A 27,142-nucleotide genomic window follows, 5' to 3' on the forward strand; every position below is an offset into this window, starting at 1 on the left:
CTTTTGAAGAGCATAAATAAAACAACTGACCTACTTGTAACAGTGCTTTAGTGCCATCCATTTGCCTGTACTAGACATAAGAAATCTGCAACAACAACGACAGTTCCAGTCAACGCCTCCTGAGGTATGTGCCATATTGAGCAATGCGATGCCATATTCTAATTCCATCTATGACAAAGGCAGGGTGTTTTCCTTCTTCGAGCATACCATAATCAAGACTCAATACTCTACCTGATCAAAAAGGGCATATGACTATATTCCAGCTTTAAAAGATTGTGTATAATCATTGACTTTATTAATTACATCAGTCTGGCATTTAAGGGCTCCTGGTGCTATTTTCTGTGCAATGCTCTCAACATTAAATCAGAAATATTCTGGTAGGTGAAAATACTTTAGAAATAAAGCCTTTATACACTCAGACACTTTATTATGTAGAATTATGATGGGATGAAATTACACATTTCGTACATAATGTAAATCTTTTTCCATCGAATCCCAAATGTGCTTAATTGGATTGAGATCTGGTAACTGTGGGGTACATTTGAGTACAGTGACGTCTTCAAGAAACCAGTATAAGTTGATTTGAGCTTTGTGACATGGCACCAGATTGATCCATGCTTTCATGTTAAGTCCAATACTGACCTAACCATCCGAAGGTTGCAGCAGAAATCTAGACTCATCAGACCCAAGGAGGTTTTTACAATCTTTTCTTATTCAATTTTGGTGAGCCCATGTGGATTGTAGCTTCATTTTCCTGTTCCGGCTGCCGTAGCCCATCTGCTTCAAGGTTTGACGTGTTGAGTGTTAAGAGTTAATCTTCTGCAGACCTTCAAAGGAGTGGTTATTTCAGTTAGTGTTGTTTTCCTATCAGTTAAAGCAGTCTGGACATTTTCCTCTGACCTTTCTATCAACAAGGCATTTGCAACCCAGCTTGCTGGATAGTTTCAGTTTTTCAGACCATTCTCTGCAAACTCCAAATAAGGTTGTGTTGGAAAATACCAAAAACAATGTCACTTAAATCATCTTCCTTCCCCATTCTGATTCTGGGTTTGACCTTCAGCAGATCGTCTTGCCTACATGCCTAAATCCACTGAGTTGCAAGGTGACTGGTGCTAACGAGCATTTGAATAGGTGTACCTAACAAAGTGGTCAGTGACTTTCAGCTGTTTCAACAAAATCATTAGGTATTGCAGAATGATTGATTATGGTATTAATAAACAGAAGGTTTATCATTTTGGCAGAAAACACACATCCAGTAGTTTAAAAAGGAACTGGAGCCGTTTCAGTTGCCGCACATTATTTGAAAAAATAAAACCCTTTTCTTCTCAATTTGTTGCACACTAAGCTGTGCCTACTGTTTATGGTTTTATGCCAGACAGTACATGATTCGATGCCAGTCTTTTTATACCTCACGTCATGTTTGAGGTACCAGCAAAAAAGGAAGTGTATTCATCTTTGTTTTCCTACAGACTCTGCTCCTTATGGGGAGTCCCACTGAGCTCTCCTGCCAGCTGGAAGCCCCTCCAGCGTGCCTATCCAGCCATCCTCGGCCTACGGTGGACTGTTCTCTCAATCAGCCGTAGATGGTATACATTGAAAGGGATGCACATGACGGGGTTGGCATCCTTACCAGCTGCCAAACAATATAATTTGGCCGTCTGAATGCACTGGAACAAGCTTAACTCTGAGGCCCTTTGGATTGTCTGGCTACTCGCTTTGTTACGGATACCAAGCCCAGTTAGTGTGTGGACAAACCTCACTTTGGCTGCTTGAATCCATAATCCTATTCGGTTGGTCACTGCCCAAAGCTTTTGACTAAGGTGCAGGTCAAAACACAATCAGACTGATAAAGATTTATGCATCTCCCCTGAATTGTCTTCTGCCATCATTCAGTGAAGCGTTTGAATTTATGCAGCGGCTTCATCTACCCATCAGATCATGGGTATGACCCTTTTCTAAAAGAGAGCTGGTGCTTAATTCTGACACAATCTAAAATTCAACAGTGAAATGCTCCAATGCACGCAGGAAATCACAGTCTGTTAAGCAAAAGGAGAATGTTATGTGTGAACAAAAATACCGTCATATCGTCACTGGACACTTTCAGACTTCAGTCCAGCTTTGATTTCCTATCACTGTCTAGCTCAAACTGTGAAAGTTGGTATAAAGACCAAATGTCTCATCACAGACCCTGGCATCCTATAATTGCTTTTGGCAGCCAGTGGGATCTAAAACAAAACAAACATATCATCTCATTATAGTTTCCCAAAAATGTCTAAACTGGTATTCTGCATACCGTAATTGTTATTAGCTATAAAAGGAAAGTGTCCATACTGTGCTCATAAATACCTGTTCTGAAGGAAAGAAAATGATGACAATACGATTGTCAGGTGTGTATTTTGTGTATTTTTAAAACTTTAGAAATGAGCAATGCATTTCCAGTGACATGCGTAGAACTAGTACTTATATAATAAAATCAGAGGAGATCATGAATGGAGAAAAGATTCTAATGAGACAAAATCTGTGAACAAAAGAGTAATCAGGGGTTATTCTGTGTCATTTCACTCTAAAGAACTGAATCAGCACATGTTGAATTTCTGCCCTACTGAGTAATAAAAATCAAATTTACAGAAAGATATTTTACCTCAAACCTCAGAAATTTGTACTCGATTGATATTCTTCATGGGACAAATTAGGAGATTTTTAGGCTATTGGACAACACAACTCAGTATCTCTGATGGAAAACTCTGTTTCGCACGTCAAGATTGTGCTGTTTCAATAAATCTGGACTTGGAAGAGGTTCAAGATTTATCTTTGTTATGATAAAATGTGTAATCATTTGGTCACTTTTCAAGGTGTGTGTGTGAAAGTGTAAAATCCACTGTCACTAGAATTTAAAAAAGGAGACGGGGACAGCTGTGGAGTGAAAAGGTCTACTAGGTTCAACTTGGCAAACATGACACTTGGTGTTACAATGAAGCAAGTTCATGACTATATGTTCTGTATTTACCCCGTACCCTACTTCAGCATCTGTGTAAGAGTTAAAATTGGTGCTGATTGCAATGAGTAGAACATTTAAGATTGAAGACCATGCTTAATGTTTAAAGCTGACATCTGAAATGGAAGGCTTGATTAAGAAGATTTCCTTTGAGTCAGAGGAACCAGAACAGATGGGTTATTTCGTTAGAGCAGAAAAGGACCAGTGCAACATACTGAGGACAAGAGGTAAATAATAAGACAGAAAATGTGAGTCAAAGAGATTAAAAAGTCTGACGAGTGCTGTTTACTGCTCTACATCTCTAACCTAGTGAGTCAGTGAGTTATTTTGCTTATAATAGACATCATGTACAGATGTAAGCTAATCATATTTTATTCTATGCATCCACTAACAGCTTATTTATAACATAGAAAAGCGAAATATGAAATTTCCTAGTATCTCTGGCTCCCAAAATGAATTCATATAATCTGTAACTTGATGTTCATAAAGTCATTAAAAAGACATGAAAGAAGGATTTCATTAACAAATTAATGTTAGTTTCCATCAGCCCCGAATTAATCAATAAAACTCCTATTCTAAAGCCATAAATAAAATAAATTGATTTAAAATGAGCATATGCCATGGAAAACAAATAGGAAAGTCTCTTCCACTGTAATTATCTGCTTTCTCCATGATAATCCATCTCTAAGAAAAGGTGTTATGAAGAATATTTTAAGCAGGAAAATGGAAGCAAAGGATTATGTGGGTAAAGAGGTGAGTAGCTCGAGATTTATGAAGTGACACATCTAGCTCCACAGATCTACTAAGCTAGGTAAATTAACATGAAACCACAAGAAGGGAACCAACAGGAGTATAAAATTCTCACCGTGATGTAGTAACAATGTGCAAATTCATAAAGACAGAGACAGACAGTTTATTTCAGCAATGACCAATACCCAATTATGGGATCACAAGGAGATTTAATTTGGGTGTGAGTAAATTGCTAGCAACACAGATGCAGCTTGATACTTGCAACCTCAAAAACACAATACACTGTAATTATAGGTTTTTACATGTGTTTCTCAGGGAACAGGATGGCAATTCAGACTAAGGACTGTTTAACATAAATGAATTTGAAACATATACCCTTTTGAAGATCAACAAACCTGAAGTGTAAGGACAATATTGGGAGTGCATCATCAAGATTTTCACCCTCTTTAAATGAATCTCACTCATAACTACTGTATACCGCTACTAATGTCTAAAAGACTAAGGTCTTCCACATTGCACTACAGAAGTCAGTATGCTTTTCTGGTTGTTCTCATCCACAGACAGTTAAGTAATGCAGCACCCATTTGATAAGCAAACACTTTCAGTTTTCGATTTACTTTAAATTTTGTGCTGCAGATTACAGCAGAGATGTAAGAAGTAAGAAGGTCAAGTTTAGCGTGCAGTGTTACATGAAAGCAGTATGTCCTAATTGTTTCCTGACTATAGAAAACAGTATAGTGTGGCTCCAACATGTACTGAAAGTAAAAAGAAACAGGAACCGATACCTATTCTGGTCTCAGAGTCAGTGCAATTAGCTATCTAACATACATTTAAAAACTCAACAGACTTATAGAAGAAATGTCTAAATTAGTTTTGATACAGGACTTTCTCCCCTGAACAAACTATCTACAAAGTGCATGCAAGAACAGTTTCTTATTCTCTTGTAAAAGTATACAGGCTCACCTTCTCAGGATGACTACTATTTAAACTGTTAAAACTTTGTATAGCTAAATATTCAGGATTTATCAGTTTAGATTCCACAGCTCATTTATGCATTGCAATTACTGCTAAATTAAGCAATAATGTTGAGTTGTATGACTTTCTTTAACACAAAACTGAGTTATTTCTTGTTTTTTTTGTCTCAGATCACCATGTGATGAAAATAATACAGACTTTCTTTAGACCTCATAGTTTTCCTCTCGAAGTATTTTATTTTCTAGGGAAAGTTGTTGCAGCTTTGACAAATAAAAATCAACTTGTCACACATATAGGGGCTAAAGGGGAGCTCTGAAGACATCCAGAAGACAATTATATATCTAACTGTAACTTCGACAATGAGAAGATTTTTTAATGTTAATGAGCTCTCAAACGCAGCAATGGAAGACACGCTCAGGCGTGGGTATGGGCTGAGGTTGAACACCAAGAAGACCGAGTACTTAGAAGCCAGCCCCCAAACCGACAGCACCATCAGCGTCGATGGAGAAGACCTGGCAAAGGTATCTCACTTCAAGTACCTCGGATTGATGTTCAGCAACAATGGCGACATCCTGCCAGACGTATGAGCCAGAATTAATGCAGTCTGGATTAAGTGGTCACTGGTGTCCTGTGCGATCGACGAATGCCCGACCGCCTCAATTCGAAGATCTATAAGAGCGTAGTGCGCCCTGTGGCCCTTTACAGATCAGAGTGGTGGCCAGCCACCGCAAAGCACGAACACACCCTTCACACAATGGAAATGGAAATGCGGATGCTGCGATGGTGCCTGGGCCTGACACAATGGGACCACGTCATGAACATCGACATCCAAAAGCGGCAGGGCATTGCACCAATCACAGAGAAAATGCAAGGAGCACGACTGTGATGGTATGGGCATGTGGTCAGAAGTGACAAAAACTCAGTGGCAAGAACAGCACTGCGACTCAGTCCCCAAGGCCGGCGACCAAAGTGCAGACCAAAAAGGCGATGGATGGACTGAATTAAAGATGACGTGAAGAAGATCGGCGCCAACCTGAACAACGCCCTTTACCGTGCCGAATGCAGAAAAGCAACCCGCAGAGCGGAAATAACGCTAGGAGGAAGAACAATGAGCTCTCAAAAATATGCTTTCAAAAGATATTAGACTTTAGCTTTGAGAAACTAAACTGTGATAAATAGGCATAGCAAAACTGCATGAACAAAAAAAAACTGATTCAGTATGACAGCTATTTATTTTCGATCTGACATTTTTTTTTCAATATCTGATGGTTTAACCACCACTTACATCATCTATAAAGGTGAAACTGTTGTTGCAAGGCAGTTAAACACATCTAATCTGCCTCAATATATGGGTGTAAGCGAAGCATGAGGAAATGAATCGAAGTTAAACAGACAGAGAAGCTAAGAAATTAAATTTGATGGAAGAAATAAATCAGGAGAGGATTGAGCGAGATGGAAAGACATGAAAAGAGAAGTTTGAGGACCATTTGGGAGGAAAATTATGTGCATGGTGTAGCGATAGAGAAAAAGAGGGAGAGAAAAGAAAGAGCACGGCTATTTCAAAATGAATGCTGCTGTGAAAAACGAACAGATCGAGCCAGTCAGTAGGACTTTAAAAATACTGACTCAGTTCCCTTGGGGATGCTGCAGGGGGACATCTCACCTCTTAAGATAGGGCAACTAGACAGGGCCCTCAGTTTGCCAGCTCCCAAAGGAGAGTTCCACTCAGAATCATTATGTGGCACTTATTTTCATAATTAAAGCTTGTAACATCAAATTCTGCCCCTGGGTCTTGTGAATACCTAATGGCTATGGTACGCTGCAAAAAAAACAAAAAAACATGACAAGCTCTGAAAGTAATTTGACGTATTTTTTGAAAGTCCGTTTTTTTTTTCATAATGATTGGTTTCAATAAATGATACCATTTTTGGCAGGCACTTTTGTTAGTTGTAAGAAATCCGCTTCTTTTGCTGTGAAGCTTGATGAGGTTCTGCCGAATCCACCAGTTAATATAACATCCATGTTTTGCTCAGTGACACAGTTAGTGTGATTTTTTTTCTTTTTGCAGTGCGTCTAGCAGATGGACAGAGTTTGTGTACTTCAGGGACTTTGCTGTCAAACCTTTGCCCTCTTCTATTCTGGACTGTCTGCGCTGGTTGAATAATTGGCACATTAAATTATTTAAAAAAGCAGTCAGGGCACATTATCATAAATATTCACTTGACGTTTTGCTTAGATCAACAGTTGCAAGCCAAAGCTCTGGATGTGACTCCGCGACACTGCATGTGTCTGTGTGCGCGCATGCTTGTGTGGATATCCATTGCGGGTGCCCCAGGGCTGATTGATTGACAGTATTTACAAACAAAGCTTCTTCCTGCCAGTCAACCTAAGTAAATGCAGACAGCATGAAAATGTCAGGCTTATGACAGACCCAGATGTGTGTACACATAACTGCACTGTTTATGTAAATGTCAGCCACACTCAGAGTGGGCACACTCACTCGTGAACATGCACACAAAGGACTGAGCAGTGCAGCGGCCCTCGTCACTTTGCTGTTGTAACAAGAGCCTCTAACAAACCTGTCACTGTTCTCGCCTGAGACAAGACAATAATGACATGCTAACAAAGTAGAGCTGCTGAGAATAGGTCTATTACCATGTATTAATGCTATTTGTGGCTACAGACACTGAGGCCTATAGCTCTGCTGTAAGTCTTCTAGCAAATATTGTGCCATTCTCCGCTGAAAAAAACTCCGACTGCAGTCTGTTATATAACGTAGTAATTGACTCTAAGCATTAGACTGTGACATCCTATGAACACTTTGGATGCTGTAAAGTACCATAAGGTTCTGATCTTAAATGTTTTGACTGGTGTTTTGTACAGATAAGGTTGTTACTTGGTAGTTGAGTCTAGATGTTTGTGATAATATGTAACATTTACTTGCTGGCATTGAATACCGAATATATGTAGTTATTGAGATTTGGTCAATCTCGTGAGTTTATGGAAGTGTAGAACTCTTGTGACCTTTTTAGCGCCCCTTCTTTATATCGAGTCCATGAAGAAATTATTTTGTGTAACAACCTGAAATACATATACGTGCGATCTCACATTTATGGCTGCACTGCACTGTGCGTCTGTCCCTAGATCTTCAAAGTGTGCTTTGGAATACAAGTCATTAGATGGGAATTGCACAGATAAGTTGTGCTTTGCAGTACACAAGCGAGGAATAACCTGCGGAAATGACAGCAATCTACAATAATTACTAGTCTTTGAATGCAATTGCATTGAAAGGCGTTAGAGATGAAAAGGCATGAAAACAACATTGATGAAGGAGGGGGAAACTTGTCAATATAAAGTCTCTGTAAAAATGCGGCAATACATGAGAGAATAGGACTGATGGTTTTCAAAACACACTATCAGAAGATTGAAGGGTCGAAACAATTTCCTCTGAACCCGATTGCACCTCAAAAAAAGTATATGCAGAGATGGCAGCATTATCGTAGTTATTCAGTATTCAGGATGATACATGTGCTGTGACAGATTGCTCTGTGTCAGAGCCCAGGGGATGTCTTGCTCCCCACTGATCACAGGTCACTGTGAAATCTCCCTCGGCTCTCGGTAAAGATTATAAGTAGTCTGTTGAGAGTGAAGTGCATTTTATATTAATAGGAATTATTTTAAACCAGGATTCAAAGACACTGTGTGAAAAGTAGGATTTTTTTCAGTAAGAAGCCTGTAACTTGCTACAGAAATTCAGGTTAAAGGCTGTTCACAGGAATTTAGAGACACCATAGAGAACTTCCAGGATCTGGGAATATAGAAGTGGAATTTGAATTTCGGGTAATTTTACAAGCCTGAGAAGTCTGGTGGTTCAAGCTTGTTTCTAAGCTTAAAAGAGTGATAAAGTGATAAAGAAATGTAGAAATGACTGTTAAGCATATGCAATCACTTAAACTTGTTATTCTGATTATTCTGCTGCATGCAGTATTTTTATACATGTGTACACTCAGCCACATAGTAGTTTAAGGGGTAATCTGATTTTTTTTGTTTATTTTTTAATCGATATGATTTGTGTAAGTGTTTCCATGTAAAGTTGTGGTGTGAGGAAAAGGCACATTACATGCTGTTTTCTCAAAGTAGTAAAACCTGATTTTCCACAACGATTATTTTCAAAAACACATACACATAGATAATTTTTAGAAACAAAGTCACTGTCCCCAAGAATTGGGATCTCTGGAATTTTCAGATGACATAAAATTTACAGTGAACTAGTTATAGCCAGCATGGCAATCATCCCACTGTATGTACCCAAAGTTAGCAACACTTACTGTTGAGATTCTGACCACTTGTGGTATTTTAAACCTCTTTAAAAAGTGAACTGCCAAGCAGCTGCCTGAGGCAACTGTTGTTGTGATTTGGTACTATTTAGACAAAACTGAATTGAATTGAAATAGTCTCACAGACGATATAGCACCTAAAAGGTCAACTTTGATATAAATATTGATCTTTATAAGATATATACTTCTAATTTTCATAAGCAACATAAGCAAAAAACTCTAGCACCCTCACAGGAACAAATATGCTTGTAATCAGACTGCTGTGCTGCACCTACATGAACCAAAATAGCAGGTGTGCTTGGAGACACCCACATAGTTGGTGCACCCAAGACCTACAGTACTGCTTTGCAAGGACGAGGATTGAATAGTGGCCCCCGTCTCACTGCTCTCTCTATATAAACAATAGCTCATTGCGTAGCTTCCATGTGTCATTTTAGTGACGTTAAAGAAATGAAAAGTGCCATTTTCTGCATTTCCAAATGACTCGTTAATCTGACTAGTCTCTTGCTTGAGGTATATTTAAACGTGTACGCATAATATCCGGTAATCTGATTGGTTCTTTTTGTGTACTTGAATGGATCTAGTATAGCTATGTGTAGGCGCAGATTCATGTGTATGTGTGTTTCCATGTTAACCTGGGGGTGTGAGCGTCAAACCGAAGAGTGACAAAACATGACTGACTGTTAATCTGTTTGTGTGATGCGCGAGTGAGCAAGAGAGCAGCAGTCATACAGACCATTAGTGTAGATCAGTAGTAGTGTGTGCTTGTGTGAATGTGAATCATGGAAGAAGTTAACTCTGTGTGTGTGTGTGTGTGTGTGTGTGTGTGTGTGTGTGTGTGTGTGTGCGTGCGTGCGTGCGTGCGTGTGTGTGTGTGTGTGTCCGACTATGGTTGAACCCATTAACTGAATAAACCATCCAGTATGATTGCAGTGTCAAATGGGTATGCTGAAGCATTTCTGCTTGGCCCAGCAGTCCTTGTCCTTTTTAAAGTCATGACACACTTACACAGGATCAAAAACTCAGCGGCACAATTAATTATTGATTGGTTGGAAATGCTGCATCAATCCTCATGCATCTGTATAATAGCGGATGTACAAAACACAAACAGATGCTGGCCAATGTGCAAATTAAATGCCATGTGTTAATTTACTCTGATATAATTGAAGTTTATTCTACCATTTGTGTATCTGGCAAAACTGTGCAGTGGTAAATAAGAAAATTATCCTCCAAGCTGAAGGAATATGTTCACCCTCGTGTGTCAGCAAACATTCCTTGAGCGAGACTCCTTGCCAAAGGCATTAAATCCTACGTTTCTCCAATACTGTTTTGTAAGTGATCCTATTTGAACTCATTCATGGTGAAATGGTAAATGGCCTGTATTTGTATAGCGCTTTACTAGTCCCTAAGGACCCCAAAGCGCTTTACACGTTCAGTCATCCACCCATTCACACTGGTGATGGCAAGCTACATTGTAGCCACAGCCACCCTGAGGCTCACTGACAGAGGCGAGACTGCGCCACCGGGCCCTCTGACCTCGAACCGGCAACCTTCCGATTACAAGGCGAACTCCCAACTCTTGAGCCACGATCGCCCAATAAATAATAAGTCAGAAAGCATCTCTATAAGAACAGGTCAATTTCACAAATGCAACACACAAAACGGAGATGAATAGTCCTCTACTTAACAAATCCTGCTTGTTAAAGTTTAACATAGCAAGATGGTGGTGGTATTTTTTGTTTGAATAACATCTCTCCCTAGAATTCGCCTCACCTCAACCTACCCACTCGCTTTACGATTCACATGCAGCTGCCTTTTAGCAAAGCCTCAGGGCAGTTGACATTTCCTGGATTAATTCCTATTAGGAAAAGAGCACTTATAGGCAGGGGGACACACCGGGGGATTCCCCTAGTGTTTTGGAATAGATTTTCCCTTCTAGATGATGATTATGGGCAAAGAGAATTTGAATGGAATGAAAAGGTTCACAGATCCATTCATACGCAGTGTGGCTGCATAAGACTGATCCTTACAACATAATATTAATGACCTTACATGTACTCTGGTCCTGTGGTCTGTATGGTTTCAAGACTTAACTCAATAGTGCAGACTGCGAGCCAGCTTGAGCAGTGTGTTTTCCTTGTGAAGATAAAACCTAATAAAAAATATAATTTTTTCTGTTAAATTAAAGATCATTTATCATCAGTTACTCCTTGTACTCTGTCTGCCCTTCATCCACTTTAGCTAGACTTCACAAACTATGGCTTAACCCAAAACCTATTCATTTAACATGTATTACTATTTGTGCCAATTGATAAGAAAAAATGTCTCTGTCTATTGTAATGTAAAGTCATACAAATAGTTTCCTTTCAATGAGCTTATGTCCCACAGAAGGATGCATCTGTCATATTTTTCAGCCTAATCATTATGAAACAGAATAAAACAAATCAAATCAATATGACAAAGAACTCACTGAAACAAAAACAAATGACAGCAAATCACAACAAAGCCAAAAATATCAAGGATTGGCTAAGAACACAGCACATTACACACTGGAGTGTCTTTATTACTACTCTCCATTGTTTCACAGTATATTGGCACAGTTATCCCCTATACTCTGTCAGAGAGATTCACACTTTCCACTGCACTTTCATTTTGAAGGAATATCACCGCTAGTATGTTCTAACTTCAGCATTCACTGAGCATTGTTATCTACTTTATATTATTATGAAAAGTAGTTCACAGCTATAATTGGAAGCAATACAGTGACAAATATTAAAAATTTGCTCCCTCTGTCTCCATGACAGTTTAATTCTGATCAGTCACGACTTTTACATAATGTGTTTTGAGTCACACTGTTTAGCTCCTGAGGGCATTTTTACACACCTCAGTTTGCATCATGTGAAACACGCTGCATCTTTTCACAGCAGCTAGACTCTGGTGTAAGTTTAACCAAAAAGATACTTGTTAAAACTGAAAGCAATGTGTCATACTGCAGATTTTGGATTGGAAGCCCACATGTGCCTCGTGGATTTCACTAAAGGACATTGCCAGCCCCACTCTCCTACAGATTTTCTAAAATTTCTCCCCTGGTAATCTATGATTTAGTTTCTCACACTGCAAAGATGAGAAAAGGTACAAAAAGCTATCATTTTGTCTAAACAGCTTGAGGAGAACTCCCAGTTTGCAGTAGTTTGAAGTTTATTAAAGTGGACAGAGGTGATATTTACTTATAGATACATACAGTTTATATACAATTTAAAATAGGATCTTTGCCAAGCTGCCGGTTAGAGACCAACCATAGATACCGCAGTGCTTGTGTTGTGTGCAAACACTGACTTTGCCACAGCTCTGTACCATTTATATCAGCACTGACGGTGCATATACTTGCTGCAGCATTGTACTGAATGATAGGTGTTGTCACTGAGACAAAACCTCTCAGTGCTAGTATAGGATGAGAAGAAGTTAAAACCACCAGAAAGTCTTTTCAAACTGTTGCAACATGTCTCTGTATAATCTATGACTCTCTAAAGCTTCTGTACTGATACATCATTAAGTTAGCAATAAAACCAGACACAGGCTTACCCTCATGTCTTCAAGCTCACAGTATTGACCATGGCAACTGTGTGAGGTTACAAAACAACGAACAAACAGCCGAAATCCTAGTCCTGACTCCTAGTCCCATAGGACCTTAGCCCTGTTGTGCTCAACCACCTTGGTGTCTCATATTTTGTCTTGTAGTCCATATGCAGCACAGATGTTCCTGTACACTATCCCCACCACTTATGGTTAAGGTTATGCCTTTTAGCATACAGTACATGGTCCAACCTTCCTGCTACTATGTGTTGGATAGTCTCCGTGCATCTTTAGACAGTCTGCAACAACAGTCCTATTGACTGTGGTAGACTTCTGGATCTATGGATCTGATACTTAAGGCCTGTTCTTTTGCTGCCATGATCATAATCTCTGTGATTTCTCCTAAGCCAGCCTTTGGATAAGTGTGGCCTCAGCCACACTTATCCAATCCGAATAATATCTGGATGTCCTTTCTATAGATCCTGTTGAGATGGTGAGACGATATGCCATTCACTCCTGGCATACAGCTTGATGTCATCCATGTACAGAACGTGGTTGATGGTGACTCCTTTCCTAGATCTGTGTCCTAGATCCACTGTTATTGATGAGCTGGCTTAGTGGGTTTTGGGATGTGAAGAACAGCAGTGGGGACAGTGCGTCACTATGGTACCTTTGCACTTAATGGTGACTTACTTGGTACAACAGACTTTAAGTTGGCCTCTGGTGTCATCTTCCGCAGTCACGTTGAGTTCTTGATGAATGTTGTTATCACACTGTTGGCCTTGTCCAGTGCCAAGAATTCCTGTATCCATGTGTGGATGACTCATAGGCTTTCTTATAGTCAGTGCAGGCATTGCTCATGTTGGTCTGCCAGATCTTAGAATCCTGGTATGTTGCTATCAACCAAGAACTGTTGCACTGGTAACATGTTGTTATTTTAATGCCCTACTGAGCTGTGCTCATGTATCGACTCATGTGCCTACTCAGCTTGTTTGCTATGATGCCTGAGAAAAGCTTATATGCTGTGGAGAGGGAGGTAATCATCCAGCAGTTTAATGGTGTTGTGCCCTTGTGGGAATCCTTCATGACCAGGATAGTTCTGCCTTGTGTTAGCCCCTTTGGACAAGTACCTGTTTTTAGCAACCCCCTTGCGTGATCTCAGATCATGCTATTATTTGTTGAAGATTCCAGATTTGATTCTTAGGATCTCAGTTCAGGGGTCCTTTCACAGCAGTTCACGACCACATGAGAAATCACTCACACACACAAATATAGAACGACACACAGAGTGTTATCTGTCAAGTTGTACTTCGTGGTTGGGGTTGATGCCATTGATGAGTTTGGCATTGGGACTGGACCAGCCAATGCCATGCTCCTACAAAGACTGAAGAGAAAGACTGAAGAACAGGACAGAGTCTCCCACCCCATGCATGTAAATGTTGGTGAACTGCAGAGCTCCTTCAGTGACAGACTGCTGCATCCTAGATGCATGAAGGAGCGTTTCCGCAGGTCCTTCCTCCCTGCAGCTGTCAGACTGTACAATCAGAACTGCTCCCAACAAACATAGATGTTTACATCAATGCTGTAACTGCAATAAGTTAATTAACCAATTCGCACAACAACCTGGTTTGCCTCTTATCTGTAGTTATTTTTATTTGATTTAATAACTGTACAATACTCTGTATATAGTAACCATTGTCCTTAATGTAACTATGTAAGAAAAATTGTGTATGTTTCTGTTCTGTGTGCGGTGTACTCTCTGTTTGTATATGTGTCTTTTTGGCTGCTGTTACAACCAAATTTTCCCTTGTGGGACAATTAAAGGATTATTCTATTCTATTCTATTCTATGAAGTGCACAATGAGAAGAATCAGGAGTGTTTAATCAGAGAATGATGAATTCTACAGCTGTGAGGGATGACTCTTTGTGTTAGTCAAGTCATAGACTTATAAATTCCCACTCTCTGGGGAAATTAGGCCACTGAGGTCACTGTTGTGCCATAGGCAGCACAGAAATATCTAATGATAGTGCATATGTCATCAGTGCAGCTTTTATAACATAACACAGAAAAATACAAGGAAGCAAAACAGGAAGATCCATAAATCATTTTCAGAAAGGACTTTTTTGCTGCATGGCTCTTCCTTGCTGGTTTAATTGGTACAGTGTAGTAGTAAATGGTCACAGGTTTGGATAAACCGGGTTTCTGTTGGTCCGATGAGAGCGCTGTGCAATGTCACTGAAATCACCAAAGCAAGATATTGCGGCACTCTGTCCAATAGCTTACACTAGTAAACAATTAGCCAATATATAACTGTTCATTTCTTGTAATTTATTAAGTTAATTACCCTAACTACCACCTAATGACTCTGCTGAAGTTCACAATTGTAGTACTTTATCCACTCAAACCAAAATGTCATGTCTGAACTATAAACTGGCTGACAGTGTTGTTGTTGTCGTCAAAGTAATTAAAAATGCAAGTTATTCAATGAGATGACCTTTAGCTTATAGAAATATCTTTCTACAAGACAAGGTTGTTTAAATCTGTATGCTTATTTCAGTGAAAAGCCACAAAGTAAGAGCCTCAAATAAAGTAAGTTTCAGACTCAATGAAATAAAAATAGAAATGCTCTTTTTTTAAGTTGTCTTCAGTATCCCACTTGTGGCAATTTCTGTCAAACATTTCATTTGCAGGGACCACATCCTCAGTTAGATTGACGGTGTTTCATGAAAGAGAGTGGCTCCTGGGCTGGGCAGATTCCCATGTACTAACGAGAGGCTTGAGAACTGAGACAAGGGGAGCAGGGTGGAGCACAAAAATGCAAAATAAACAGCCTATAGAGCAGGAAGGCATATGTACTCATGGAAGGTGTGGTCCCACCCTTGAAATTCAGATAAATTATCTCCAATTTGTTTATCTGCTGATACGTTTTTGCTGGTCATACTATTGCCTGAAAATCCAAGGAAATTAATTAGCTATCAGTAAATATGCTTGTATCACACTAATTGCATGTCCACTTAACCATATATATACCAACCATGAAGCCTGAGGACAAACTTGCGAGTAAGATGAATAATTGTAATAGAGAAGAATCAGTTAAACATGCTCTACATGTAGGGAAAAAAATATGTGAAGGTGAACTCACATCTTCTTTTCCTTTGTGTTCTTCTTTCTTGTCATGGCAGAATGATTCCATCCAGCAGCAACGACTTCCTGGTGCGGGACCTCGCTGCTGGACGTAGCTATGATCTTTGTGTCCTGGCCGTGTTTGATGACGTCATCACATCGCTGACTGCAACTCGTCCTTTGGGCTGTCTGTCATTTACCACAGACACAGAGTTCAGCCAGTGCCAAGCATTGCACAGCCACTTCTTGGGTGGTACTATGATCATCATCATTGGAGGGATTATTGTTGCTTCTGTGCTTGTTTTTATTATCATCTTAATGATACGATACAAGGTTTACAGCCACCAAGGGGCAGGCCATGGAAAAGCAGCCATCACTGCGACTGCGCCAAGACCGCAGAGCAATGGACAAGGAGGCAGTCAGGTCCAAGTCCTTCCTCGCTCTGCCTCAAAGATGACTGACAGTCATGACGACCAAGTCCTCGGACCGTCCAGGGCAATGTCGCCTAGCAACACTCTGCGAGACACTGTCACGTTGGTCGAGGAGGAGAGCAGTGGACAGAGCCTAATGACAAGGACTGACTCGTCAGCAAACGAGGAGTTGCTCTCACCCACGAAGTCCCGCTTCTCCTCCAGGGTCGCCATTGAGATGAAAATTCGACCGCCATCTGTTGCCAAAGAGCCCACCTCTCCCAAAGAACTGGCAGGTATTAGAGAGCTAGTGGAAAAGATACAGACATAGCAAATTCAAGCAACTGAGCAGAGTTTAGAGAAAGTAAAAGTTGACAGAGTAGGAGTGGGGAAAACGTGGAAAGGAGGGACACAAAGAAATTCGGTCAAACAGGAAAAGCTGGTGGATGAGAAATAGACAATGTGAAATGCAGGGTGTAAAACTGAGTAAGATAATAATGAAGAGAAGAGCATTGTGTGAATGAGAAAATGAGTACGAGAGATCCCATTCTAGTGCACTAGAATGAAAGTAAGAGAGAGACAGAGGGTGAGACAATTCATCAAATTTCAGTCTGTAGGGCTGCAGCAGCAACTCAAGTTGTTTTTAAATCTCTTCTGTGTGATTGCATATTCCTTTTTTCCAAAAAATGAATGGAAAAAAAGTCTTGAATTAACCTTCCTATAGTGAACTGAAAACCTCCCCATGCTCATTTATTTTTGTTTTCAGCTCTTTCCAAATGCCAGACTTCTTCTGTTGAACGCTCAGAAGGGGTACATGCTGACTCAAAGTTTTTAAATTTGTGAAGAAGATGAAGAATGATGCTGCAACTTTGTTGCCAAAATTTTAGTTTTTTTTAGTTTCTGGAAAGCTTGGCTAGACAACAGATAATAACCAAATAAATCTTCATGTTTTTGTGTTAGAGGAGAGAGGGATTTGATAATGCATGTGGGAGTACCTGTCACACATTATTCCAGTTAACACCTCTCACATTAGAGCGCTGCAAACTATTAGTCTTTAAGCACTCCAAGAAAGCCTGCTTGCCTTTAGAAATGACACATCCCAAGTGCTAAAGAGTGAAAAAGCTACTTCAGTACAAAAGAAAGGCTGTATGCACTGGCTTACATTCAATATCAAGCTGGAAAAAGCCCAAGTCACTTATAAAGTTAAATGTGACTTCAATAGCACTGAATGCTAGATCTGTTGGGGGTGGGGGGGGGGGGGGGGGGGGGGTATATAAAAGTTTTGTGTTTTCCTCTTTGTAATAAACATTTATTACAGTGTTAAAGACCCTACAGATAACCAGATTAGTTTAAATACTGTATTGCAGAGAGCGAGAGGAGAAAGGGGGAGACCGTGCAACAGACCATTTTATGTGAATCCAAGAAATGTGTTTTACAGCAGATTCATGAAAAGTCTACTTGAAGAATCTCCAGGATTATCAGAGTCTGGCACACATGTGTTATATAGAAGTAATACACTATACATAATGCAGAAAGTAATCAATGCAGAAACAGCTATTATTAATGAATGTAAAATTATATAAGACAACAACTTGTACTTGTCAACCTTTTCATCTGGTGTAATAGGCATGCAAGCTCATGTGAGCAGCAAAAACACTCAGCAAAAGCTACAGCTAGGTTTATTTATACAGTACTTCATGATGATGTATAATTGAAAGTTTAAAACACACAATCAAAAAGAAGGAATATAAAACAAAGAAATGTAAATAAATAAAGCTGGATTACCTTGGACAGAGGAGGGAAGATGAATGATTAAATATTTAAATGTGCTTGTTTGATCCATAGAAATAAGAAAAAGACATTTTGAAGATATGCATGATCCACATGACGGGTTGAAATTAAGCTTAGTCACGACCAATTTGCTGAACCGAAATTGGTTAAATCCTCAGAACCATTAGTACTACTTGAGCTTTAGGCTTCCATTCACTGTTTTTTTTTTATCTCTGGGCTCTTTGGTCTAATCAACGATCGGCCTCTTGTGCCAGCTTGAAAATACTGTTTTTAGTTTTTACAGCAGTGGCCTTTGGCATGCCATCAGAAAATAGCTTTATTAGACAGTCTGAAAGAAATAGAACGATAGAGAGATAATTTGTCATTGTAATCATTTAATGAAGAGAGTAAATTATCCAAGTAGTGCAAAATACATGATTGCAATAATGCACAAATCTGCTTGATTATAATTCTACTGTAGTTTTCTTAGCATGCAAGATACTGGTGGAAAATTGCTTTTACGTAACAGTCTTTGCCAGCTATTAGATAAAACCTACTTTGTGTAATCAAGAGCACTTCCTTGTTCCAAACTTCTGAAACGACTTGCACATGTTCTCAGAGATTGCTTGAAACCGTCAATGGATCCCTTATAATATAAATCCAGAAAATCATGTGGATATTTGGGGGGAAGTAAAATTTCCCTGTACTAAGCCTACTCCAGTGCATTTCCCCTTTAACACTAATCCATTCAGGAAATGGGGGTTTCATTGGAATGAATAAATGAAGACATCATTTCACATGAGGGGCTTAAAGAGCTGAGTGGAAATACTTTATCAGCGGTTGATATGTCATTCAATTGGCCTCTGTGAATGAGCTGAAATGAGGTGTCATTGAGCCTCATGTTGATAGCAGGGAGGAAACGAGAGATCTGTGCAGAGTATAGGAGCTTAGCCAGCAAAGTGAGGGAGCGCTTTCACCTTCATCAATTTTGACGGTTTGGTTGTCTCTCTTATATTAATACAACAATGTTAGATGTTGCTTTTATCAGAATTCATTGTGTCCAGCATTAACAAAAAATGTACCATTGATATTAATTGGTTTTTGACTTCGGACATTATAGTGCAAAAAATCTCAAGCCACCCACTTGTATTGCCAGGATAATGGGAAATAGGAAATAACGTACATTGAAATACTGTATATGAGGTAAAAAAAAAAAAAAGTTTGCACAATTCTAACAAACATCAAACTCAATATGTGATATGACCACCTTTATTCTTTAACACAGCCTGAACAGTCTTTTTATTTCTTTAAGGAATAGATCTCCAGGATTCTTGAATTTCTTGAATTTTCAGTTCAGTTGCCGTGTAATTAACTGGGACCATTTCTGAACACGCTTCAGTGAACAGTAGGTCTCAGGTCCTGTGTCAGGTCTTTGCTAGATTTCTTCCTATTTCTTAAGGACATGACTTTCTAACACACTTTTTTTTATTTAGGCCTGCCACGTTTGTTGTCTGTTACTTGTTCCATTTTCTTAACTTGTTTAAAGGATACACTGCACAATGTGCTGATAGCACTTTGGAAATAACCTTGTTTGTGCAAAAAATATAATTTTATGCCGGCCTCTGACATATTTTGTTGATTTAACAAAATCCACAAAATGTGTCTCTCTGAAACAAATAATGTTCTTCCCATAATTATGAGTTCCTCTGAAAATGGCCAGGTAAAAGGATTGGATTGAAAGTTAGAGAAAAAGCATTCAATGTTCAAAGACCTTCAGAAAACCTGGAGAACTGCTGGTTAACTTCACTTTAAAACTTTACAAGAAAGTCTGGATCTTTAGAAGCCAAATATGAAGAAATGAGGCTTTGCACAGCTGTGCACCGTACTGTACTCAAACACATTGTTTTAAGCTGTTTTAATTTTTTTAATACTAATAAAGCTTTGACGACAACTTTACACATACAGTTCAGCAAGTGTGCCAGGAGGTTGATAGCCACATTGCGGTTGCAAAGTAGATGAGTTAGGCAGCGCTCATTAAAACTGGTTAGAATTTTGGGAATTGTGAAAGAAAAAAAACCCTTGAATTTTATTTTGTTGCACCATTGAGGTAACACCATATGCATAAACTCAAATATTCCCCCTATAGGCCTAATTAACCTTATCTCAACCTTATCTAACTGAAGTATGCTAGTCAGGGAAGCCTCCAAACAACATTCCAGACTAAAAGACATGCAAATAAACCAATTATTATTGTTTTTATTTTGACATTTTACCCAGGAGGAAAAAGTTACAGTTGGCCTTTTATGTTCTTTGTTTCCTTCCTTTGATTCCAGGATCGTTGGCACTTTGAGGGAAACCTACAGTGAGGGATAATACCCATGTGTTTGTACAAAGGCTGTTGGAGTTTCTCAGGGTGTAACTGTGTCTGTGATGTGTTTCACTGGTTGCTGCATTGCAGAGAAAGGCAACATTGATCTGATCAGAGAGCCACAGTGAGTCAGAGCGCCTGAGGAACAGAGCAACTGACAGATACACAGGAAAACCCCATTAAATGCCCGCAGTTGTGAAAAAAATAAACATGTTTCTTCATGGTAGTTTAATTCTTTAAGACTATTTGCTCTTATATATTCATAGGAATTGAATGCAGTATTTTATTTATTTATTAAATGGATGAGAAGTCCCACGATTATGGCACAAAGACAAAATGTTCAGTGTTGGACTAAAAAAGACACACTTTTAAACATAACAAAGCTACTACTATCTGTGACAACTGTTAATAAAGCTAACCAAATGGGCTTTTCTGGTTGGGAGGCATTAAATGGAAAGATGCACTTACGAGATAAACGTGGTTTTTGAACATTAAAACAATAAACAATATTCTCATAGAAATGTTCAGTATATAAATACTCCATAAATTAATAAAATATAGGCACTTTCAACTTGAAAAATGTAAAACTATCACAGAATTTGAAAATGAATCAAAGAAGAAATGCACATCAGAGATCATTTTAGCAGTCAAGTTGTCACCTTGCTTTTTAGCTCTATGGTACAAGGATGCAGCATGTGGGTTCAGGATTAGAAGCAGCTCTTTAACCTGAATACTAAGTGGGGAATTTTCTATCTGGATTAGTAGTAATTATATGCTTGACACAAACATATTATGATTATGTCAAGCAACGCATTATTAGTTCAATAACAGGCAAACAAACACTGAATGTGTGTGTGTGTTAGAGCACAAACACATAAAGACGCACACATTGTTGGGGGGAAAAAACAGATAAACCATTTCTTTTATGAGATTAAGACTGAACATTTAGGTTAATTTAAGGACAAGAAATCAGGTAACAAATGCAGTGTGCAGTGTCCTTACAAGAGATGGAAAAAATTTGTGTATGTAAGCTCAGGGTCAGTCACTAAATCCCTGCAGGTTTGTGCCTGCATTTGTGTGTGGTTATGTACAAGGTTTATCTGCCTTGAGCCAGTACATATGTTCCCACAAGGTTAGTCAGGATAGAAAAATACTTAAGCACAGCGCAAGGATGTGCGAGTCTGTGTGAAGTGCAAGTGTGTGTTCTCCCCGTGGCCCATCCATGACCCTGTAGCCTGTCTGTCCTCTGTGTATTTTAATCTATCATCACTCCTTTCACTGTCATCCCATATGCCCGGCCTCATTCTTCACTGCCGTCTGTCTCTCTGAATACATCTCTTGGAATCGGCCAGGCCTCTTCCCCTCCCGCTGTTCACAAGTGCTCCCACATGCTTTTCTCTCATCTTCTTTACCCATTTTCCAACTGCCCTGACATTGTTGCTTGTTCTCTCTCTCTCCACTGAATAGATTTTTTTTTTATTTCTTTTGCTGTTTAGCTGTATCTATATCAGTGTTTTTCCTCTGCTTCCTCTTTCTCTCTGTGTCCTTTCACTCATTCGCTGTTTTTGGCTCCGTTTCATTCTCCGTTTCATTCTCCATTTCTCTCCCCCTCTCTCTGTCTGACTCTTGGACGCCTCCAGCAGCAGACGACAGGCGGCCTCGTAGTGTGGAATGGAGGGACTTTAACATCTGAAGGTCTCTCAGCCTCTCAAAGAGATTGCGCCACTACAACACACAGAGTAATGACTGCCACTTTAAATTTTAGCACTCCCTGGTTTTTGTTTTCTCCTGTAGCAAGCAGTTTCTTCATTTCTCTTACCTGTGTCATTATTCCTAACTTGTCTTTCCCTACTGCAGCCTCACGTCTTTGCAGCATGCTGCAATCTGACCCTTTAGCAACTGCAGCTAAATAACAGCAACCACAATTGTGTTTCATTATCTAGTGATTTTGAGTACTGACATTTGAGAGATGTATCCTTGAAATTCCTGCCTCTGCTGTATTATAATGACTGAAAATAGCATCTTAAAATCATAAAAATACCTATAGTTACCTATAGTTAGTCCCTTAGATGACTGATTAGTGCGAATAAATGTGCCCCTGACGATTAGGGCACATTTAATTTAAATAGTGTTTTACTTAATTATCATTTTTAAAGTAAGCACGTTTTGTTTACTGTTTATCATTTTTGAAATTCTGCTGCTTTTCAAAGACCTGTGTGGAAGTAAACTGAAAATGCTCTACATTTCTGGCTACTGGACAAACTTGCCAGTTACTTGAAAAATCTTGTTGAGTAAAGTTATACCACATTTTTGGTTGTTTCGTTTTTTTATTCTATTTCAACAATTCTGAGAAATTATTAGTTATAATCGGTTAATTGTTGACAGCTATGGGAATGTGCACAAATCTTGAGTCATCCCTTATTATTTAATGAACTTTACTTCCCTTAGTTTATGAAAAGTAAGGAAATTATTTGTTGTAACAACCGTTCTTGGCATTAATCTTAATCACTTGAAAGCCTGTGTATTTCCCCTAAATGATGGGACATTTGTAAGGAAAATGCATTTGCGGGTTGATCAGGAGAGTTGAGTTTGTGTGTTGCACCCATGAAAACTTGCCAGATCTTCTCTGACAATGCCAAACAGTGTATTCTGCTACTGACTCTTGTCTTGAGCTTCTGGTGCCCCAGATGGCTTATTGGTGTCTGATTACCAGCACTTGTGAGCATGGACCCTGCTACAACAGTATGGAATCTGCTCCAAGCATACTATATTTGACTAATCTGGATAGGGCCCATGCTATAGGTCAACTGTAAAACTTCAAGCTAATGTTCCACAAAACCAAGTTGCAGCTTTATTTGGAGTGAGCCCTAGGTAAATCCCCCAATTGAAGGGCAAGTTCCATAGAACTGGTGATTTCAGAGACAGGATGCAAAGTGGCTGTCCCAGAAAGAGAACGCCAAAAGAAGACAATTTCTCATCCTGTCAGCAGTTAAGAACTATAGGCAGTCTTCTACAGAATCAAGATTTGCAGAACGATATGGCTGATGGTCTCTACCCAGACAGCAGTACAACAGTAGTTGTTTGGCGTAAACAGGGAACATTTGGAAAGATTTTTGTGTTTTTCCTGGTTTTGGTGTATAATTTGGCATACTTAAGCCTTTTCTCTTTGCTTCTCTTCCGTAAGTATGGCTTCGTGACAATCACCCGTCCACTGAGACCATTTCTAAGAGGCTTCATAGTAGATGGATCAGCTACATAGCAAGATGCATTTTATCAGGGCGTGTGTTGGATCATTGTTGGATTTTCTTTTTCATAAAGATATGACTTCTAGATGCTGTTAATCTGCTGTACATAATCATCTTGTTAGCACAAAAATACTATTTTATGCATGTCAACATGTGCAATCTTTGGCATTTTTTATAGGTTCCACCAATTCCACCAGTTTTCACTTTGCTAAGTTTTCTGTTATGTGTAGACACAACACCGGTTCATCCCTTTAGTTAGATGCCTTTTTATGTTTGAATGTTTTATAGGTCAGTGTTAAGTCCTCTGAAAATGGTAAAATATAGGCACTGGACTGAAAATGAGAGGGAAAAAGGGCAATGTTCAAAGAAAAAGTTTGAATCGCCTCCAGAAAGCCTGGAGAATTATTGCTCAAGACCACATTCAAAAATTACAAGAAAGTCTGGGTACTTGGAAGCAAAATATAAAGAAATAATGGGTGGCTTAAGACTTTTGCATTGTACTGTATAACTATAGAGTGATTCTCAGGATAAATAAGTAGTTGTCTTTCTTACTTTATGCTCCCTTCTTCCTTTCTTCCCGACATTCCTTTCATCTTGTTTCTCCTGGCTGCTGTTTTGCTGAAACTGCTTCTATCCATTATTACGTCTCCTTTCTTTTCTGTTTTAAATTTATAACACCTCTGTCTGTCTGGTTGTGTTTCATCCCTCATACTGTTTTATGATCATCATATACTACCTTTTCCTCTCAAAGAGTGATGGAGGAGAAGAGGTGAGTGGAGTGCAGAATGATGGAGGAGAAAACTGTGGAGATATGCAGTGGTTGTGATGGATGAATACAGTCCGAGGCATTAAAAAGACTGTTCTTCATTATTAAACCGACACAATAAGCACTGGCTGTACATAAATGCTGTTATGAAATATTCTTGCTGACAGATACAGTTAAGAAATGCTCTCCCGACAAACAGACACATTACAAATAACACCTGCAGCAACATACTGCCACAACAAGTACAACCTCATCACTCTCCCAGCTATTGCTCATCTTTGCTTTTTCTTGTCAGCAAACCCTCCTTACGTGGGCATTTATTATATCTCTCGACAAATAGCAGTTGCACCTTAAGATACAAAAGAACACAAGCTACACGCTTTTAATACTAATGTGTACATATTTGTTCTTAAGGGCCATTTTGATATGAAGACATTGCATCCTTTAACCTTTAGAAACACTAAACTGATCCAAACATGATTTGGAGCCTTGTCCTTTTCAAATGTCTGGCTCTAAGCCAGGTGTGATTTTAAAACAAAGACAGCAACAACATAACATTTGAACCTTCACTACCTATAAAAGTAGTTTATGTGTGTTTTACCCTAGGAGGTACTGTCAGAAATTTTTATCAGTAGTTTTTTTTTCTTAAACTTTTAAGTTAAGGCAGCTAAAAAAAAAAGGTCTGCTGGTTCTAGATACCCATTTTTATACCTGCTCTTGTTCTGATAGTAATTTGCTTTTTCCAAATCTTAACACTGTATACCCACGGTTCTATTTTCAAACCTTGTTTTCAATCTTCTTTTCTCTTAGAGCCCTGATGTTGTTGTGTGAAGACTGGATGCTGCCCACTGGGAAAAGCTGGTGAAACCACCTGAAGAATAAAGGCCCTATAGCTTATGTTCCTGTATCTCCTGTTCACTGTACCCATTAATTTGTCGCCATGAATATCACAGGGTTATAGACCTGTAGTCTTCAGTTTACATTCGAGTGCTTCTCCTGGTTCTCATTTCTGGATTGGACAACTGTGTCAAGGCCTGATGTCTGCTTGGTTGCTGATTGGCCAGCTGGTGCAAGATCTGGCTGGCAGTGTGACATACCAATCAGTTTTCATGAAGGAGATTTGTTTTTACTTTATAGCCTCTGCACCAGTGTTGAAGCGGAGACGTATAAAGGGGCATATGGATATGTTTCAACATAAGAATGGACAAAGACTTCGACATGCATGGACAGAAAAGGCCGAACAGTGAGCAAGCAAGATGAATGCATAGACAATCACATTCAGCCTAGGAATACAATGCAATAGACTGCATAAACAGGTAAAAAAAGAGTTTAAAAAAGCTTCTGGAGGGGTCTGTTTTGGGCATGAACATATACAGCTTTCTTGGCTCAAGGCGCTCGCCAGTGTTTATCCCTGTGGAATAAAATAATTCAATTAAATTGAACCAAGCAAAACTGTTCCTGGGCTGAACTGGAGATGGACATTAACTCACCAGACCCTGATTTTTTTTAATAAAAATGTTACCCTTGGAAAAAACAGTACATAGTAAAACTTGAACTGAATTGAAAAACCTGGACCCAACAGGACCTTAACTAGAACTGTACAGTGATCAGAGTTCTGATACTGATTAAACTGTACCAGATTACCAAGGACTGGTTTGGGTCTAGTGTGTGTATTCTGCAGCTCTGGCCTCTATGTCTTCTGCTTTCCACTGGACAGGTGAGGACCTGATGAACCCTTACCAACCTCCCTTACATCTTTCCTCGCCCCCTTAAACAGGTGAGTAATCTGCTAATTAGCTTATTAACCTAGCCAAAGTGGGAGCCAAATGAGAAGTTCTTGAGCCCAAAGATCCAGGCTCATTAATTAGCGTGACATATGGTAGGCCACCAGTAGTCACCTTGGCCATCCACAGTCCTGCCCCTGAGTTTAAGACACACTTAGATTCTACAGTGTCTCCTCCTGTAGTGAGTAGTCTGTAACCTAATGAGGGCAATGCTTTAATGAGTGCCTATCTAATTGCTGTCACCTAGACAATTAGAGAGCTATCCTAGCTAAACGATCTGCTTTCCTAATACTCTCCTATGGCAATATCACAACAGGCGACAGGAAATGCTTCCCCATCCTGTTTGTCTCTTGGTCTTTTACTGTCTGAGTCACTCCTTATCTCATACATATCACTCCCTCTGTCCATCAGATCACTTTTTCCCTTCCCGCCTGAGCCTGTGATTGAATACTGGTGGAGAATATAATATGCTGCAGGAGGATATGGTTATGAGTGAACAGCACAGCCCCGGGGATGGTCTTTGCCTGTATGGGAGGATAGGGGGGTCAATAATATCTGCTTAGTCAGCACAGAAGCTGATGTCTGAAGCTTCAGAACTTATCCAGCGCTCAGCCTAAAAAGAGATCTTCACTTATAGATTGAATTTATCCTCTTATTAGAGGTAATCACAACAATATTTGTTTGTTGTTGTCGTTTTAGAAATCTTGTTCCAGACTTCATAAAGCGATGTTGATCTTTATTTGACAGAAATCTACAAAAGATAAAAAGGCACAAAGAAAGTGCCCCTTTTATCTTAAATGGCTTTAAATGAAAAACAGCAGAGATTAGAATGGTCATGCAGCTTTAGCTCATTGAAAGTATATCTTTCTCCACATAATTTGGCTTTCCCCCTGCCATGTAGTGTCAATGGCACCCACACTGTTTCAAATGAATTTTAATCAAATAGTAGATGTACTGTTATCTGTTTGCCACAGATGGAAACACTGCTTTAATAACTTGCTTATAAGAGATTCATAATTCTACAAAGAGCATTTTATCAACTAGA

At 39.3% G+C, this 27,142-nt stretch overlaps 1 protein-coding gene across 4 annotated transcripts in view; it reads left to right on the forward strand.

The window, feature by feature from the left end:
- LOC309687214 (leucine-rich repeat and fibronectin type III domain-containing protein 1-like protein) overlaps positions 1 to 27,142 on the forward strand; it is a 187,641-nt gene that overhangs the window by 149,633 nt on the left and 10,866 nt on the right. For 2 of the 4 annotated variants that reach the window (XM_082502007.1, XM_082502008.1), the window contains 3 exons: positions 15,814 to 16,460; positions 21,943 to 22,041; positions 25,124 to 26,090. In XM_082502007.1, coding sequence (XP_082358133.1) covers positions 15,814 to 16,460; positions 21,943 to 21,995 — 700 coding nt within the window. In that variant the 3' untranslated portion in view covers positions 21,996 to 22,041; positions 25,124 to 26,090. Of the gene's footprint in view, positions 1 to 15,813; positions 16,461 to 20,267; positions 20,292 to 21,942; positions 22,042 to 25,123; positions 26,091 to 27,142 lie in introns of those variants that run through there. The other 2 variants (XM_082502010.1, XM_082502009.1) reach the window with 2 other exon arrangements.

The sequence above is a fragment of the Aulonocara stuartgranti genome (assembly GCF_965226115.1).
Source record: "Aulonocara stuartgranti genome assembly, chromosome: 14".
Taxonomy (NCBI): Eukaryota; Metazoa; Chordata; class Actinopteri; order Cichliformes; family Cichlidae; genus Aulonocara; species Aulonocara stuartgranti.